We start from the raw sequence: 18779 nt of genomic DNA, 5'->3' as shown, positions 1-18779 counted from the left end.
CTCTATTTTCACCCCTCACTCTCAGAATCGACCTAACTTTTGCTAACCTGAATTTGTTCCACAGTGTAATTTTAGTATCCCAAAAAAACATATTTTAATGAGTCCGATACTGAATTGTATCGATACTTTTTCCCTGATACTTTTAGAGTATCGATACCATGAAAACCGAAAACTGCAATTGGCCAAATAATTAATTTAATTTATTTATTTTTTTTACTTAAACCTTTTCATAACTAACATTTCAAAATTATATTTTTTTCCATATTTTTATAATTTTTTTTTCAATGTTTCTTCAAAACCAACACTGAAAAAATTGGTGCATAAGAAATGAGAAGTAAATTAATATTAAGTTGGAAAACGCAAGTTTTGTATTATGATTGTTTTCTTTTCTAAAGAAAATTTATTGAAGAAACTGAGAAGCATATTATAGATCAAACAGAAAGCAAAAAAGGCTTAGTTTTGTGGAAAATATGTTCAAAAAGCATGAAAAAAAATTTCCAACATTTTGCTTCATAAGCACTACAAAAATTTTCTAAATAAATTTTTTTTTAATTTTAATTGTTGCACAGGTCTCTAGCAGTAATTTGGCTTTAACAGATTGAAAAAATATCAATTAGTCGACGAGTTATAGCCAAAAAACCATATAAACAATATGCTGGAAATCGGCATTTGACTGCAAAGTTCGAAGGTCGATTAAAAAAAAATTCGAACTAACATAAACAAACGCCGCGATAAGGGTCTTCTAATTTAGCCTCTATTTTCACCCCTCACTCTCAGAATCGACCTAACTTTTGCTAACCTGAATTTGTTCCACAGTGTAATTTTGGTATCCCAAAAAAACATATTTTAATGAGTCCGATACTGAATAGTATCGATACTTTTTCCCTAATACTTTTAGAGTATCGATACCATGAGCTCGATGCCAGAATGAGTACTCAGTAGACAGGTGGCAACCCTGTTAAAATTCTAAGTAAAAAAGGATCCCTCTCCTGTCGATACAGAGTTTGTTAGAGAAAATCTCGTCAAAATCCGTTCAGCAGTTTTCGAGACTACCGCGTTCAAAAAATCTCGACTTTCCTTTATACTATGTATGGATTAATTGTTATTTTTAATTGTTTCATAAAACAATTAAAAAAAAAGAATTGCAATTAAATCAATTGCAGTGTGCAAATACAAATTTAATTGCAATTAAAATTTTAGTTGCAAATAATTTAATTGCAATTAAATTAATTGCAATGCACAATTAAAAGTTTAATTGCAATTAATTTAATTGTAATGTGCAATTAAAACTTTAATTGCAATTACTTTTCAATCAATTAACGACATGATTAAAAAATTAATTGAATTATGCCCCACACTGACATGTACTATGTATGTATGTGTGTATGTGTTGCCGCCGCTGAGCGTGCGTGGTATGCATAAGAATAAATATAACTATAGTTTAAAAAACTAAAAACTCGCTTTTATTAAAATGTAAACTAAAAAGTAGAATATAATTAATAGGAATAAAGAGGAATAGGAAGTTCCTAACTTTATTTAATTAAACTTTTAAAACCAACCTAAAATAGTATTAAAGTAATTGACAATAAAATTAATTTTGCCGTAAAACAAAACGTGGCTACTTGATATTAATTGTTTTGAACTTTTCATTTTCAGTTTAGTAATATTGAGTATTCTCAATAGCAGGACTATGCAATCTAAGAAGCACCCCCGATTTGTTTTCCGGCAAAATTAATTTTATTGTCAATTACTTTAATACTTCTTTAGGTTAGTTTTAAAAGTTTAATTAAATCAATTTGGGAACTTCCTATTCCTCTTAAACGAAATCTGTATTTCTATAAATTATATTCTACTTTTAAGTTTTAATAAAAGCAACTTTTTAGTTTTTTAAACTATAATTTAATTTTCATCTTTTTAGTCTTAAATTCAATTGATTTTACAACTGTTATGTAAATATACGCTGACCATCCCTATTTTGGCGAGACAATACCGATTTTAAGAAAATTTTCCCGCTGTATATTTTTAAGAAAACGGGACGTATAAGTGTCCCGATTTTTCATATTTGTATCGATTAAGTCCCGATTTTCAGTGTTTTCTTGTTTGTTTTAATCTGGCCCAAAAATAATTTTTCATACAAACATGGCAGCACTGTCGTTATCACAAAGAACATAGAATATACGGGAACCATAAACATAGCCGGCATCCTTATTTTCTATTATCTTTGGTTATGTTTTATTCTGTCAAACCGGTACTCTCGCTATATTGAAGTCTATCATTCTTCTCCCAATTTTATACCCGAGCGCACTTGTGCACAAGGGTATTATAACTTTGTTCACATAACGGTTGTTTGTAACAGGCAAAACAAATCGAGATAGATATAAACAAATGTATACATAAATGATCAGAATGAAAAGATAAATCGATTAAGCGGTGACTGTCTGTCCGTCCGTCCGCCTGTGCACAAGATAACTCGAGTAAAAATTGAGATATCTTAACGAAACTTTGTACGTGCACTTCTTTCGGGCATAGGACGGATGGTATTGAAAATGGGCAAAACCGGACAATAACCACGCCTACCTCCATATAACGGTAATTTTCAGATATACGAAAACTGCGATATTTTAGTAACTACTGAAGATTATACACTCAAAATTGAGATTTACATCTTTTGCAGCTACTCCCGAAACATACATATAGATATACAAGCAGTTATAATATGTAAAACCAATGCTGCCTACTCAAATAATATTTATTCCCCTTAGCTCTATTTAGTGTTACCAACATTACACTCCCGTACTAATTTATTTACATATTCATATTAAACAAATTCAGATACTCTACATTAATTCAGATTCGCAAATATTATTTATCCTAGCTTACATACGTTAGCTACATTTAAATTCTATTTAAAAGAATAAAAAATAATAATAAAAGAAAAATAAAGGGAATTGAAGAATAATAACATTTTTCAAACAACATAATTTAATCGTAAACCTCGCCGATACCTAAACGTCTTGGCTTAGAAATTGTTCATTTCGGACGGACGTTATCGGCCGACGGGGGATTTTCTAGCGTGCTATTTTCAGCTTCGTAGGCACCAGTGCTATTTGGTGAACCAGCATTGGGATCAGATTTTAGTGACGAATTTAGGGTCAGTGGCGGTGGTATTGGTGGTGGTTCTCTATTTCTCATTGTCGATTTTATGCTCTACTTCCTCCTTCTCGCTCTTTGTTGTGACGGGTTGGATTGGTTTAATTTGATTAATATGTCTTTTAATCAGTCTGTAATTTTTTTTCCATACNTTGACGCCTTTAGACTATTTTTTGTGGGGCTACGTCAAGTCTAAAGTCTACAGAAATAAGCCAGCAACTATTCCAGCTTTGGAAGACAACATTTCCGAAGAAATTCGGGCTATTCCGGCCGAAATGCTCGAAAAAGTTGCCCAAAATTGGACTTTCCGAATGGACCACCTAAGACGCAGCCGCGGTCAACATTTAAATGAAATTATCTTCAAAAAGTAAATGTCATGGACCAATCTAACGTTTCAAATAAAGAACCGATGAGATTTTGCAAATTTTATGCGTTTTTTTTAAAAAAAAAGTTATCAAGCTCTTAAAAAATCACCCGTTACATACGTGGGTCCAAAACTTTCTCAATACGAGCATTACACCACTGCACATGATTAGGATCGCAACGATCTTCGATCATTACCCCAACCCCCACCCGAAACCTTGTTTTCCTTCTTCCGCGATACTGTGCCACGGCCGAATCGTTAAGCGTGTCCTTACCGGAAATTTTAACTGCCTTGAAAGGTTTTGCCAGTTCGAATGTAGTATTTAGCTCGCGATTCAGAAACAACCTAGCTGTTTCTTTGTAAAAACAATTTAAATTCTTTAGAGCAAAACTGACTACCGTTGTCACTGACATTTTTTTGCGGAATACCGTATCTACAGAATAAATTACGTAATCTATCGATAGTAAACCTGGTAGACATGATTTCGGTTTTAAAAATTTCCAACCATTTAGAAAAAGCATCAATTACACTGTGAGACAAATGGTAGGGGTCAGTGATCGGGAAGGGTTCAAACTACCGGGGAAAGTTATATCGGTAAAAAAGAAGTTATACGTGTCCCGGCGTTTCGCTGGGTCACGTCTAGGAATCGAGATATATATATAAATATCATATAGGGGAAATTGTCACCTTTGGTGTTTTTTTTTGACATAACTCGAGAACCACTAGTCCGATTTTACTCAAACTAATTAAAAAAAAATTAAAAATTACAATTCCTTTAATCTCTTCATATAACGTTTTTCTATATAATCAACAGTTTTAAAAAAATTTAATATTTTAGGCAAGAAATATTTTTTTTCTTCATACATTTATTTTTACCGACAAAACTGTTGATTATATAGAAAAACGTATATGAACAGATTAAAGGAATTATAATTTTTAATTTTTTTAAATTTGCTTGAGCAAAATCGGACTAGTGGTTCTCGAGTTATGTCAAAAAAAGTTATATATATATCTCGATTCCTAGACGTGACCCAGCGAAACGCCGGGACACATATAACTTGTTTTTGACCGATATAACATTTCCCGTTGGTTTCATCCCATCCCGATTTTGACTGTCGCATAGTGTTATGATTAAAAAATAGAAACCGTGTATTGGTCCCGCAAAATCAACATGAATACGCAGCCATCGGGCCCTTTCGACCTGCCATGGTATTAGCGGGGCCTTGTCTGGTGCCGACTTAACCATCGCACATGACGTACATGCCCTGACTATCCGTTCGATGTCGCCATCTATACCTGGCCACCAAAAATGGGCCCTTGCCAAGCTTTTCGTTTTTACTATTCCTTGATGTACCGAATGAAGTAGTGACAGAATGGAACTACGTAAAGATTTGGGAATGACTACTCGGTTACCCCAGAGCAATACCCCTTTCTCCACCGTGAGCTCCCTAGAGCGAATTAAAAATCCTCTGTAGGCATTCTGGTCCATTCCTTTGAACTTCTCAAACGGTCCTTCCCTTAGAGCTTCAACTACCACGGCTAAGGTACTCTCTTTTCCCGTTTCAGCCTTAATTGCAAAAAAATCTACTGGAAAGGTGTCGTAGCCAATGAAATTTAGATATCCTACTTCATCATATCTGTCGTCGACTACCCCTTCTCTGGGTAACCGTGATACAATATCCGCGTTGCCGTTTTCATTACCCTTCCTATATTGAATAGTATAATCGAAACCGGATAAGAAATAAGCCCATCTTTGCATACGATTTGCTGCCATCAGTGGTATACAAGACCGTTCATTTAATAACGAAAATAGAGGCTTATGATCGGTCACAATCTTGAACTTGATCCCCCTTAAGTACTGATAAAGTCTTTTTACTTCTTTATCTAACATACTGTAGTTTTTCTCGGTATTAGTTAAAGGGCGGGATATGAAAATCACAGGCCTTTCTTCTCCATCCTCTATTTGGGATAAAACTGCCCCGATACCGCAACTACTGGCATTGCATGCCAAAATCGTAGGTAGCCTCGCGTCGAAATGGGCCAGGTTCACATCCTTCACTATGTCGGCCTTTATTACACGAAGAGCTTTGTCACATTTTTTGTTCCATTTGAACGCGACTCCTTTCTTTAATAAGTGGTAAATGGGTTCTAATTTATTTGAAAAATCTCTTATAAACCGTGCATAGTAATTTACCATGCCGAGAAACGACCTCACCTCGAACAAATCTTTAGGTATGGGGGCTAACGATATAGCTTCCACCCGTTCGCCAGTTTTCCTTACCCGTGTTTATTGACCACGTGGCCCAAAAAGCGAACTTCGTCTTGCATGAATTTACATTTATTGTAGTTCAACTTGAACCCGGCAATTTCGAAACGCTCCAAGACCAAATCGAGTGTTCTTAAATGCTCTTGAACATTTCTACCCGTAACCACGTAATCGCCTGGAAAATTTTTCACGCCACTGATGCCCTGCATAACTCTCTCCGCCCTATTTTGGAAAATTCTAGTCGCTACCTTTATCCCGAACGGAAGTCGGTTTACTCGGAAAATTCCCTTGTGGATAGACCATGCTGCCAGCATTTGCGATTCCTTTTCTAATTCGAGTTGGTTGTACGCGTTTGAAAAATCTAACTTTGTGAACTTTACTCCGCCCTGTAAGGATTCATAAACTTCATCTACGGTTGGAATAGGATGATTTACGTCTTTTAGAAATCGATTTAACGTGACTTTATAGTCCGCACATATTCTTACAGAGCCGTCTGGTTTAAGGACTGCAACTAGTGGCGTGCCCCATTCGCTGGTTTCTGCCTGAGTTAAAATGTCCATCTTTACCAATTCGTCCAATTACTTCTCAACCTCGGTTCTCGGTCTTGGCCTACAAAAAATTGGGTTTGCACCTTCGGACAATTCTAACTTCACTTTACCATGCTTGAATTTACCTAACGTGCCATCAAATAGCCCCTTATGTATTTTATGTAGTACGGATTCTAAACTCAAAATTTCTGGTTTTGCCCTTACTTCTTTTTCGGTTGCGTTACCACTTATGTCGTTTACGGTTTTGCGGACAGCTGAGCACCACGAAATCCACCAGCTTTTGCATACCGACATATTCGACCAATGGAGTGAACTCACCCAATACTTGTAGAAAACTACCATCATAGCACTGTAACCTAGCCCGGCTCTTAGTCGTTTTCTGGGAAAGCGCTTTTTGAAAATATGCACGGGCATCACGCTGATGCAAGCGCCGCAATCGATGTCGGCCGACAATGACTCGTTCCCCACATGTACATTTACTGTAAATGGATTAGTTACATTATTCATTATTATTTTCTTGAGCATCAGAATTTAAGCCAAATATTGAAAAATTATCCAACTTGGCTTCCTCCTGTTTGACCGAATTGATGGAATTGACAGCACTCCCAATGTAGTTGGCTCTTTTTGCGCGGCAGATTTTTGCGAGATGCCCCTTAGTTCCGCACTTATGGCACGTGTATTCCGCATATTTGCAGTCTTTCGATTGATGACTTTTCGCTCCGCAGTGGTGGCACTTATCTGCCTTTGCTTCTGTAGTACCCTGAACAGCTTTGCTAACCTTATTTTTGTACGTTTTCTTTTTCAAGAAATTAACCCCTTCTGCTTGTGCTCCTTCGTATTTTTGAGCTAAGTCCACCGCAGCATTCGGTGAAGCTAATTTTTCTCCCTCTTCGCATAGTCTGTCGAACACTTTACCTTCGCCAAACCCCGTAATGAATTTATTTAATACCAAGTTGTCCAGATTTGCGCCGAAAGAACACGTGGCTGCATAGGCTCTCAGGCGTCGTGCCATGCAACAGCAGATTCGTTGTCGCACCTTTTGGCATCGAAAAAACATTTTCTCTCGCGAAACGGTACCGTTTTAGGTAAGTATTGCTTTGACATTAACTCGCACAACTCATTATACGTTTTATTGCCGGGAGCAATTGGATGAACCAAATCTCTTATCAACTTGTAGGCCTCCACTCCGATTACATTTAATAACCTTGATACTTTGATTTTCTCATCGACGATTTCGTTAGATATAAAGAAGTGATCGAGCCGCTTTTTATAAATTATCCAGCTCTAGGATTCTATGAAATTCGACAAATTACCTAACCAAGACATTTTTTTGTTATGTCTTAGTTTCGCAGCAGTTCCCAGCAATTATAGAAGTGTCGACTTATTTTGGTTACGGTTGTGAAGGCTTCCAGATTTTTCTCGTCGCCAATGTGGTGTACTTAACAAGCGAGAGACGTCTTTCCTTATTGGGTGTCGGCAGCCAAAGAGGCATTTATTCTTTTTCATCTTTTGCAGCTACTCTCGAAACATACATATAGATATAGAAGCAGTTATAATATGTAAAAGCAAGGCTGCCTACTCAAATAATATTTGTTCCCCTTAGCTCTAGTGCTACCAACATTACATATATATATATCTCGGTAACCGTTTGTTCAGTGCAGCCGGCGTTATATACGAGCCTCTAAGAAATCGCCTCATGGGAGAAAAGGGAGCAAAATTACTTTTTTTGAAATATAATATGCCCCTTTTGAACTTTGACTACTAGATTAAAACACGGTATAGGTTAGGCACTCGTCTATTGTTCTCATAATTTACAAAATTTTTAAGTAATAAAAAACTATGTTATTCCTATCATTCGCATACGCCCATTCGCATTCGCGAATGTGAAAAATATGACATTCGAAACATCCCTAGTTACCACATAATTATGGACCACCTTAACCGATTTCTATTATTATTATTTTTTTAAGGAAAGGTGTTACCTCAGAGCTGGTCTCATACCAATTTGCCTATGTCCAACCATTAAGAAATTAACGGTTACCTTAAATTTGTATATTAGAATTGAGGTCGGTTTTATTTTTTGCTTAAAAATCACTTGTATAATTATTAGTTCAGTTTATTTATTTTTTTTTAATGAAACGATTCTAATATGGCTTTCCCACGGCACCGCAATTTCGTAGTTCGCTCTCTCATTCGCTCCAATTACCCTTCGAACTACGTACGCACTTGTTGGTAATTCAGATCTAATTACCATGCGAATTACGAACAAATCGCTGCCGTCTCTAATTTTTATCGGAAATTTATCGAAACCAGTTCACAAATCAAAGCTGGCACTTTTTCTGAGTACGAAAAGTAAAGTTTATACATTTGTACATCAACAATTGAATACGGAACTTTATAAATATTTAGCAATTACTAACCTTTTGCATCAATTTTGTAGCAAAGAGGAAAAGACAAAACACAGAGACAGAGAACTGACAAATCGAATTAGGAATGTGCCCGTGAGAATGGGGTAATTCGCGATCGTAATTGGGGAGCGAACAAAGTAATTCAGAATGCCGTGGGAAAGATGGTTTAACTTGATATATATACCCTGTAGTCAAATGAACCAGTTGTCAACTACTTTACAACTAGTATGACCCGCATGCCCAACTAGTCAGCCAACATTATGGATCGAAACCACTACTTTGGGAGCCAAAAAATAAAATGAGTTCATGAATATAGAATAAACAACGTTTGATTAACTACACTTTAATATAGTACACATTTTATTTTATTTTTTAGATTTGTCAATAATTAGTGTTAAATTTTTTTGAGTATTAGTTAAAAGAAAAAATAAATACATCAACATTTAAACAAATGAAAGTAGCCAAAACTTGCTAAAATGCCTTTTCGCTATTTACACTCTCGCCATCGTATATATTTATTGTGTGTATACATTTTTGCGATGATTTTTCAAGTTTATTCTCTTTGATTTGTTTTAAATAAAACTGTATTAAAAGATGTGATGTCTTTTTATTCTAAAAACAATATTGTATGTTCGGATTCGATGCTTTAGAAATGTCCCGACTTTTGGCCACAGCTTTGGAACCTTCACTAAATTTTATATCCCTAGAACAATAAGTGCAATTTAAGGCCTTTAATTTGAGTCAAGGTAGAAGACTCTAGGCCCTCTGAGAGCCAAGTTATAACAATTTTAAACCAAACTTCGAAACTGCTGTACTAGTTTTTACTCCGAAGTTAGGAAAAAAATTGCGTAAAATGTCGAATGAAATTTCGAAGTTTAACTTCAGAATAGTAATAATTTTGCTGTCCTAGCTAGAGACTTCTACCTTGGCTTAAATTAAAGGTCTTGAAGCAGTAAAACTGACTTGTTGTTCGAGGGATATACAATTTTGTAAAGGATGCACAGCTGCATGCAAATCATAAAAAATGCAATATATAACGCATTTTCCAAATTGAGGGGCTGAAATTTTGTTTCGTTTTTTTAACAATGGAATCGTGTTTCTCGTCTCAAAATTTATAATATGTATTAGTATAATAAAAAATACATAGAATTTTTTTTTTTAAATATATCCTTTGGATTTTGCTTTTTGTTTTTGAAGAGCACTATTTTTGACCAACTTTTTTAAGGTCAAGGAGTGATTGTGGTTCAATGGCAATATTTTTCCTTGAAAGGCAATTCCATTAGCTTTCAAAGCCATTTTGATTCATATCAAAATATTGCTTCTTGCGAAAGCGCTACGATGAATTGGCATGAAGTGTTAATAATAATAAAATTATTGTTTAAAAAACGAAAACCTCGCTATTAAAATTTCCATTCATACTGCCATCAGGTAACCTTAAAATGGAAGTTTAAAGTAATTCCCATTTGTACTGTCATTATATAGGTATCTAACTTGATAATGGAAATTGCTGCATTTTTAGGCGTAATTAATACATAGTTACATCCCAAGCTAATAAAAGCGAGGTAAAAAGCATCCCATACGTTCAAAACGCCATCCGTGAAGTGCAAAATGCTTCTTTTAATATGGGCGTATTTGAATTGAATATTTCCATTATACATAATATACTCTTGAACACTTTTCCCTTGATTTAAATACGTTATTATTTGATTCTACTATTTTTTCTAGATTTAAATAAGAACATTTTTAAACGGCAATAACGTTAAAAAAAATCAAGTTTCCCTAGACGTTTTTCCCCTCAAGTGTAACTTTTTTAACTTATTTAATAATTTGAACTTGGCGTTTTAAATAGGTGGCAACCCTCTTAAAAATATACCTTTTAAAATCCCTTTTGCCTGACACCCATATGTATTGTTATACATATTTCAGTTACCTAATTCCTTTAATTAACGTTGAATTTGATTTTTAAACAGGTGGTAGTCCTCCCACATGTTGTTGAGAAATAGTTGGATTTTTCGAAACCACTGTGCGTCGTTGACGATGCTTTTTTAGAGGAAGGGAGAAAGATCACTCTACGTTGAGCGCTCCCCACTCCGCAGTAAATAAGCCTAACTAAGCTGTTCTCGACTCCTAGCTTATCTAGGGATTTTACTATCGTCCCGGATACAACATTATTGATTGATTACTACAGTGTCCATTAAAACAAGAATCCGGCAAATATCGCAAATGAGTTGTGGATAGAGTACGGTGAAGGTCTGGTTCTAGACAACCTCATATAAATAATGCCTCCAAGTTATATAATCATCAATTTAAATTTTTTCTACGGTTAATCGAGATACGACTTTTTTATCCTGGTCTAATTTCCTTTTAAATTAATTCAACTTTTTTGGAACCGACTTTTTTGCAGCAGCATCAGAAAAAAATGTCCAAGATAACATCAAAGAAGCTAAATGCCGAAGGATCTAAATACCCTGCGCCAATATTCCTTCCAAGTACAACTAAAAACGATTGCACCTTAACAAACATGAATCTGCATCATTTAGGCGCGCTCGTATCGGCGGGATTCGAGGTGTCGGCCATAGTTGGTGAAAATATATTGAACACGAACAACAGCAAGAACGTTAGTGGGCGAATGAATGCGCGAGCGAGAGATAAGCAATACAGCTTGGACACATTTTCCCAGGGACTAGATACGTGCCGCGATTGCGGTGGCAGTGGCATTCCTGAAGCACAGTTACTCAGTGAACAGCATCAGCAAGAACAGCAGCAACAGACCACGCAAGCTAAACTAGTGAAGCAATTCGGGAATCGAGCCATTCCAGAACGTGCACATAGCGAGAGCAGTACAATGCCATACTCTGCTGGGGAAAATCTCAATTCAGCGGGACATAATGTGGTCTACGAATGTGGAAACGAGTAAGTTCATGCTGATCTTATTCTAATTAATATTATTTATTTTATCTGTACAACGCAAAATTTCTTCATCGACCCTTGTTATTTAATATCTAGTTACTAATTTTATTGGAGTTAGTGATTGGAGTGTACGAAATGTGAATACAAATTGTTGGATATCTTCGATACTAGAAAGGTAGCAGTGCAGGGGTGCCTGGGAATGGTAACAAAATCTCCCGAGCCTCAAATCGATTCCAACAAAGCAAAAATTCAAAGATAACACAGAGCCGGTTGTAGGTCGGGTCGAATACAACATAAAAATAGGTTTCTTGTTGTCCCTGAAGTCTCCCATTTTCCAGTTTAAAAATCTATATTTTCGTACTTGATGTACATACATATCGGCGCTGCACCAACAAAAACAGTTATGTGATTTTTATAAATTTTTTTTATTGCATATTTTATTAACACTATCTATTGCCAACATTTCTGCATTTGCCGTTTTCTTATATCCCTTTTGGTTTAGAACTGATCAAAAACAGCTACATATGTGCTCGCAGTACTAGAAATACTCTGAAAAAACGGGTATACGCTTACTTGCTTATAACTGTTTTTGATCGCAGATGAGTGTGCGTTGATTTCGATGTAAAAAATAATTATAAACCAACTAAATACATACATACATATGTATGCACATACGACTTACACTATATAGATTCTACATACTATTTAATTTGACCGCTTGCAATTGAAATTCAACAATTAACAAAGGTAAAAAGTATAGAGGTAGACAGCGTCCACTCTACATTAGAAAACGTATTCAATCCACCGATATATTCACCAATGGACTACATAAGTCGTATGCGACAGGCGAGGCTATCACATCCTTATATTGTTAATTATTTAGAGTATACATATTAAATGATTTCTTGTATTGGATATCACCCATCGAAACTTTGAAAAAGTGCATTATAATAATAATAATAATAATAATAGATTGGCGCTTACACATATGTTAGTGTTTGGCCGAGCTTCTCCTCCGATTTGTGGCGTGCGCCTTGATGTTGTCACACAAAGCGGAGGGACCTACAGTTTTACACCGACTCCGAACGGCGATTGTATTTTTATGAGAAGCTGTTTTTCATGGCAGAAATACACTCGAAGGTTTGCCATTGCCTGCCGAGAGACGACCGCTGTTAAGAAAAAACCTTTTTTCTATATTTTTTTGCGATGTTGCTTTGACCAGGGTTTGAAAAAAAAAAGTTTTCTTAGAGGTCGCGCTGGTCGGTTTTTTATAAAAACGCTGATATTCTGATTTTTTTTATTTTCTTGGCATGTTAAAATGCTGCTAAAAATTTGTTTTTTACATATAATTACTCTGGTATTATTGGGGAACATTCCCTTAATTATATACCTCTCTAGGGAAGTTAGAATGGGCCTAGTGCCCGAAAATATGCTCTCGAAAAGAGATTAGTAAAATTAAAACGTTCATACTGAACGATTTACGCATTGTCACGGGTGTTTCTGGGGTTGCCAATTAGGGATCTGAAGTCAGTGTTTCGAAATTCAAAATGGCGGATCCAAAATGGCGGTCCATTTTTTTTAATGATTGGATTTGTTCGAAGCCCGGCACTCGAGAGTTTTTGTGGTCGTCGACTACGAATCTGAAGTCAATTTTTTTTAATTCAAAATGGCGGATCCAATATGGCGATCAAATTAAAAAAAGTACTAAAATTAAAACGTTGATACTGAACGTTTTAAACATTGTCAAGGGTTAAAACACGTTTCCAGTGGGTTTCTGGGGTTGCTGATTACGAATCTGATGTCAGATTTTCAAAATTCAAAATGGCGGTTAAGAGTTTCAAACAAAACCAATCATTTTTTTAAAGTTGGTTGCCATTTTGGATTTTGAAAATGTGACATCAGATTCGTAATCAGCAACCCCAGAAACCCACTGGAAACGTGTTTTAAGCGTTGACAATGTTTAAAACGTTCAGTATCAACGTTCTAATTTTAGTACTTTTTTAATTTGATCGCCATATTGGATCCGCCATTTTGAATTTAAAAAAATTGACTTCAGATTCCTAATCGGCGACCCCAAAAACAGGTGTGTAATTAAAGGAAAGCNCAGATTCGTAATCAGCAACCCCAGAAACCCACTGGAAACGTGTTTTAAGCGTTGACAATGTTTAAAACGTTCAGTATCAACGTTCTAATTTTAGTACTTTTTTAATTTGATCGCCATATTGGATCCGCCATTTTGAATTTAAAAAAATTGACTTCAGATTCCTAATCGGCGACCCCAAAAACAGGTGTGTAATTAAAGGAAAGCTCCCCAATAATACCAGAGTAATTACATGTAAAAACCACATTTTTAGCTGCATTTTAACATGTCAAGAAAATACAAAAATTGAGAGCATCACCGTTTTTATAAAAATCCGACCAGCGCGACCTCTAAGAAAATTTTTTTTCAAAATAAAAAAATACATGTTTTTTTATCACAAATAGCAATATTCTGATGTAGCGTTTTTGAATTTCCAAAAAGAGTGTTTTTATGAACCACTCTAATATACAGTGTATATATTATACACACACATAATTTCATAATTTCAAGGCAGGCAGCATTTGAGAAAAAAATTCCTAAATTCAAATTCTGTATCTGTTTTTAATAAATAGGGCATCAATTTGTTCGATAATTTGTTTTTTTTTTGTATAATGTGTATTTATTTATTGAATCTTGCTTTCGAAACTATCAATAAGTTTTAAAATCTTACAAACTACTATTAAATTCAAAATTTCTACGTCAATACTTAGAAATTTTTTTATTTTTTCATACATATATATTTATTACAGCTGTTGCGGCTGTCGGAATGGACAAGATTCCGAGCAGCAGGATCACTGGATATCGTGCTGGGCAGGCGGTCTGAAAGGACAAGTTCCAGAGCCGCACTGCCTGGGCAGGTGGAAAGGACTAGTTTCCACGCCGCGCCTTCGCTTCTCTATATTAAGTACCCTGATTTTGGCTAGTTGGTCTCTAAGGACGAGTTCCAGAGCCGAAATTGATATATTGTGGATATCGAAATTTATTATATTGCGCATCATTTGATAATATCGGAGATATCCTTTCTTTTTAGTCTTCTTGCATATCTAGGGAAGATCTAAGAAGATCTCTCGCTAGTCGATTTGGATGGTTCATTAACCGCGTTGAGTAACTGGTGCTTAGCCCTCTTATGTCCTCATGCACCTTATTTACATTAAGATCTTTGTGGATATTCGTATATTTTATGTACCACGGTGCATATGGCGCGTAAAATTTTTGACTGCAGTCTTTGAAGTCTGTTCAAAATGGAATTGCACGCTGTGCCCCAAAGCCCGATTCCATATGCCCAACATGGTTTAATCATCATATTAAAAAGCAACAGGTTTAATTTAGATTTGTGTCCTATAACCCATTGAAGGTTTGCTTGTTTTAGTTTCGCTTGAAAAATTTGTTTTTCTATATGCTTTTTCCAGGTAAGTCTTCTATCTAGTGTCATCCCAAGGTATTTGACACTATCTTTTTGTGGTATAGCCTTACTGTTTATTTTTAGTGGTGGGCAAGTTTCTTTCTTCAAAGTAAATGTTGTGTGAACACACTTGCTTCCGTTAACCTTTGCCCTCCAAGAACCTAGCCATAGCTCTAACTTTTTCAAATATTCTTGAAGCTTGTAACAAGCCTCTTTAGGGTCTGAACTATTGCTTAGGATAGCTGTGTCATCAGCAAACGTTGAAATGGTTAGACTATCATCAATTGGAAAATCACGAGTGTATATTACGTACAATATGGGTCCCAGAACACTGCCTTGAGGGACACCTGCATATATTGGGTGACTTTCCGTTCTAAAGGAATTCTGCCTGACTCTGTAGTTTCTCCCCGGTGGAAAGCTTTGCAGAATTGCATGCGTATTTGCAGGGAGTGAAACCTTTTCTTTGTATATAAGGTCATCATGCCAGACTTTGTCAAAAGCTTGAGAGATGTCCAAAAATACACCGGTGCAGTATTGCTTCCCTTCGAAGGCATTTCGAATACAAGAAAAAATTGTATGAACTAGTTCTGCAGTGCCATGTTTTTCACCAAACTGATGTGGTGGTATTATTTGGTTACTTGTTAGTGAAGGTTGTATTTTTTTCAATAGAAGTTTTTCAAATATTTTGGAAAATACGGAAATCAAGCTAGTCGGCCGATATGAACTTACTACCATCGGATCTTTGCCTGGCTTTGGCACCATAATTATTTCCGAAAGTTTCCATAAGTCGGGAAAGTGCCCCAACTTAAGCATGTTATTGAAAATATGTAACAAAAAATGTACGGCAGTTTGTGGAAGCTCCTTTATCATTTCACCTGTAGTCCTATCGTAACCCGGCGCTTTATTCTTCTGAATTTCAAGAACTATGGTGTTAATTAAATCTTTCTTTTTAACCAGAAGCGGATTTGTAGTAATGCTACTGGGGGATATTGAAATATTGGATGGATAAGAGCCTTCATTGGGTCTAAAGTCTTGTGAAAGATGACAGGCGAAAGCGTTTGCTTTATCCTCAATATTCCTCGCACGGCTTCCGTTCTGAGTACGTAATGGTGCTTCTCGAAGAACGGGCCTCTTCGCTTGCTTCAGTGTTCGCCAAAGGGAGGAGTCAGTCTGTTTCGAAGCAGACAAGGACCGAAGGATCGACTGCGTACTTCTTTCTTTTTCCACCTGCAACAAAATACGTAATTCCTTTGTGCACGCATTCAGCTCCTGTTTAAGCTTCGGAGAGCGAATGCTCTGCCATTCCCTTCTTAATTTGTGCTTTTTACTTATTAAGTTAAGAATGTTTGGGGTGTGCAGGCCAGGGCAGTAAGAACTGCGATGTTTAATAGAAGAATTTGGTGTTGCAATTTCTGCGGCGTTAACTATTATATCAGTGAGATGTTCAGCTGCCCTGTCGATATCATTCTTGGTCCGAATCGGAATTTGCGGGTCAATGTGCGAACTGACATACTTTTTGTACTTTAACCATTTTGTGTGCTTCTCTGTAAGATTTTTTTGCTTTTCTACATAATTAATATACATTGATAATGTTATGAGGCAGGGTGAATGATCTGAAGAGAGATCAAATAAGGCTTTAGTATTAACTCGNATGTTTAATAGAAGAATTTGGTGTTGCAATTTCTGCGGCGTTAACTATTATATCAGTGAGATGTTCAGCTGCCCTGTCGATATCATTCTTGGTCCGAATCGGAATTTGCGGGTCAATGTGCGAACTGACATACTTTTTGTACTTTAACCATTTTGTGTGCTTCTCTGTAAGATTTTTTTACTTTTCTACATAATTAATATACATTGATAATGTTATGAGGCAAATAAGGCTTTAGTATTAACTCAGTGTCGCGCACCGAGTCACCAAAGTCAATAAGATCGGGTATTTTTTGGGGGTGATATGGCCAATACGTTGGCCGACCAGTAGACAAGACGTCAAATCCTCTGCTCTGGATTATTTTATATAGATTTCTACCCTTTGGTGTTATGTGTAATGTGTGCTTGGCATGGTAATCTCCTGCTACAATAAACTTACTGCCAAACTTTAGGAAAAAGTCATTAAATTGTTTTTCTGTTATGTTATGACGAGGGGGGCGGTATATAGCAGATACAGTAAGGCCACCCAAGTGGTCATCAATGTGTATTGCAGTGTTATGAATGAACTCATCACTTTGTGATTCTAATTCATAATGCTTTATTCTGTTACGAATGAGAATAGCTGTTCCACCTCGGGCTTTACCTTGTGGATGCTCAGTATCATAAAATTTGTACCCATTCATTTGAAAGTTATTAAATTGCGTAAGGTGGGTTTCAGATACGCAAAACGTCTATATGATATCGCTCCAGGAAAATTTTTGTTTTTATGCTGGGTTATCCCGTTCGTATTCCAAAAACAAATTTTTAGATTATTCATGGTTTAGCTAAAATGGCATGAAGTAATAGATTTTGATTTTTAATCGAACCTTTCATCATGATCTGCAATGCCATCATTTGTTCCTGCTNCATGGTTTAGCTAAAATGGCTTGAAGTAATAGATTTTGATTTTTAATCAAACCTTTCATCATGATCTGCATTGCCATCATAACCCATGGGTCATTTGCTCCTGCATAATTTTCATAAAGTTGTTTATAGTATCTTCTAGGTTACTACTATTCTGATCAAAAAGAGGTTGTGCCGGAGGCGCATTTTTGAGCATTTGTGCATTTTAAGTAAAGTTATTAACAGTCATTGGCTNCCGGAGGCGCATTTTTGAGCATTTGTGCATTTGAAGTAAAGTTATTAACAGTCATTGGCGCAGACATTGGCTTATCGGGTTCTGGTACGGGGTTTTGCCTAATAGGAATATTTTTGGGAGCTGTTTTCTCTTTCGTTGAGATATAGCAGTATGATTTCCACCACAGTTACTGCACTTTTTAGATTTGGGTCCATTTTTGGTTTCACACATTCTTTAGATGTGTGTAGATCCCCACAGATAACACAGACACCAGGTAAGGTGCAGTAGCGACGTGTGTGACCAAATTCCTGGCAGTTATAACATTGAACATGGCCTCTACGCTTATGGGGTTCTTCTACGGAGATTATACGGTGCAGAAGATATCACAATTGATATATTTGATGCACTTCCCTTTTCTTCAGATTGTGAAAGTCAGGTTTTAGCTATATTTTGAACATCGGTTGAGGGATGTTTTCTTTATTTTTGAGGTTGAAAACATTGCGCACCTTAAAACCTTCTTCCCTAAGAACATTTTCTATCTCTTGTGATTTCACACTGGAGTCGATGCCTTTTATGACAACTTCTAGTCCTCGACTACTTTTAAGTTGATAGGTGTAATAAGATTTCTTACACTTAGGAAACTCATTGGTAATTTTACGAAAAATATCTTCGTTTTGAGCCTGTATTTCCACTTCGTGTATATTACCCTTTTTAATAGGAACCACATGAAAATTATTTTTCCCTACTAGTTTTAGGAGAGTATCTACCAGAGCATTAGAACCTTGTTCTCGTAGATAAATAGGTGGAGGCTTGTATTTTTGAACTACCTGTTGGTTAGAATCATTATTTATATCCTCGAGAACGTTTAAAAAAAACCTAATCATAAA

The 18779-nt window shown here is 36.0% G+C and overlaps 1 protein-coding gene and 1 long non-coding RNA gene across 4 annotated transcripts in view; one reads left to right on the top strand and one right to left on the bottom strand.

Annotated features, from left to right (window-relative positions):
* Positions 1 to 18779, top strand: part of LOC108377602 (uncharacterized) — a 380884-nt gene that overhangs the window by 285683 nt on the left and 76422 nt on the right. The window contains exon 11 of one of the 3 annotated variants that reach the window (XM_017633880.1): positions 11141 to 11649. The exons of 1 other annotated variant lie outside the window; for it this stretch is intronic. In XM_017633880.1, coding sequence (XP_017489369.1) covers positions 11141 to 11649 — 509 coding nt within the window. Of the gene's footprint in view, positions 1 to 10706; positions 11116 to 11140; positions 11650 to 18779 lie in introns of those variants that run through there. One more of the 3 variants, XM_017633888.1, reaches the window with a different exon arrangement.
* On the bottom strand, positions 2124 to 8436 carry LOC108377662 (uncharacterized). The gene is made up of 3 exons (XR_001849348.1): positions 8424 to 8436; positions 5737 to 5740; positions 2124 to 2277 (listed from the first exon to the last, which is right to left on the bottom strand). It is a non-coding gene; the product is annotated as an uncharacterized LOC108377662 (long non-coding RNA).

Source organism: Rhagoletis zephyria, unplaced genomic scaffold (assembly GCF_001687245.7).
Source record: "Rhagoletis zephyria isolate East Lansing unplaced genomic scaffold, Rhagoletis_zephyria_1.1 Rzeph_scaffold_00108, whole genome shotgun sequence".
In the NCBI taxonomy this organism is placed as follows: Eukaryota; Metazoa; Arthropoda; class Insecta; order Diptera; family Tephritidae; genus Rhagoletis; species Rhagoletis zephyria.
This window is presented reverse-complemented; position numbering and strand designations above follow the sequence as displayed.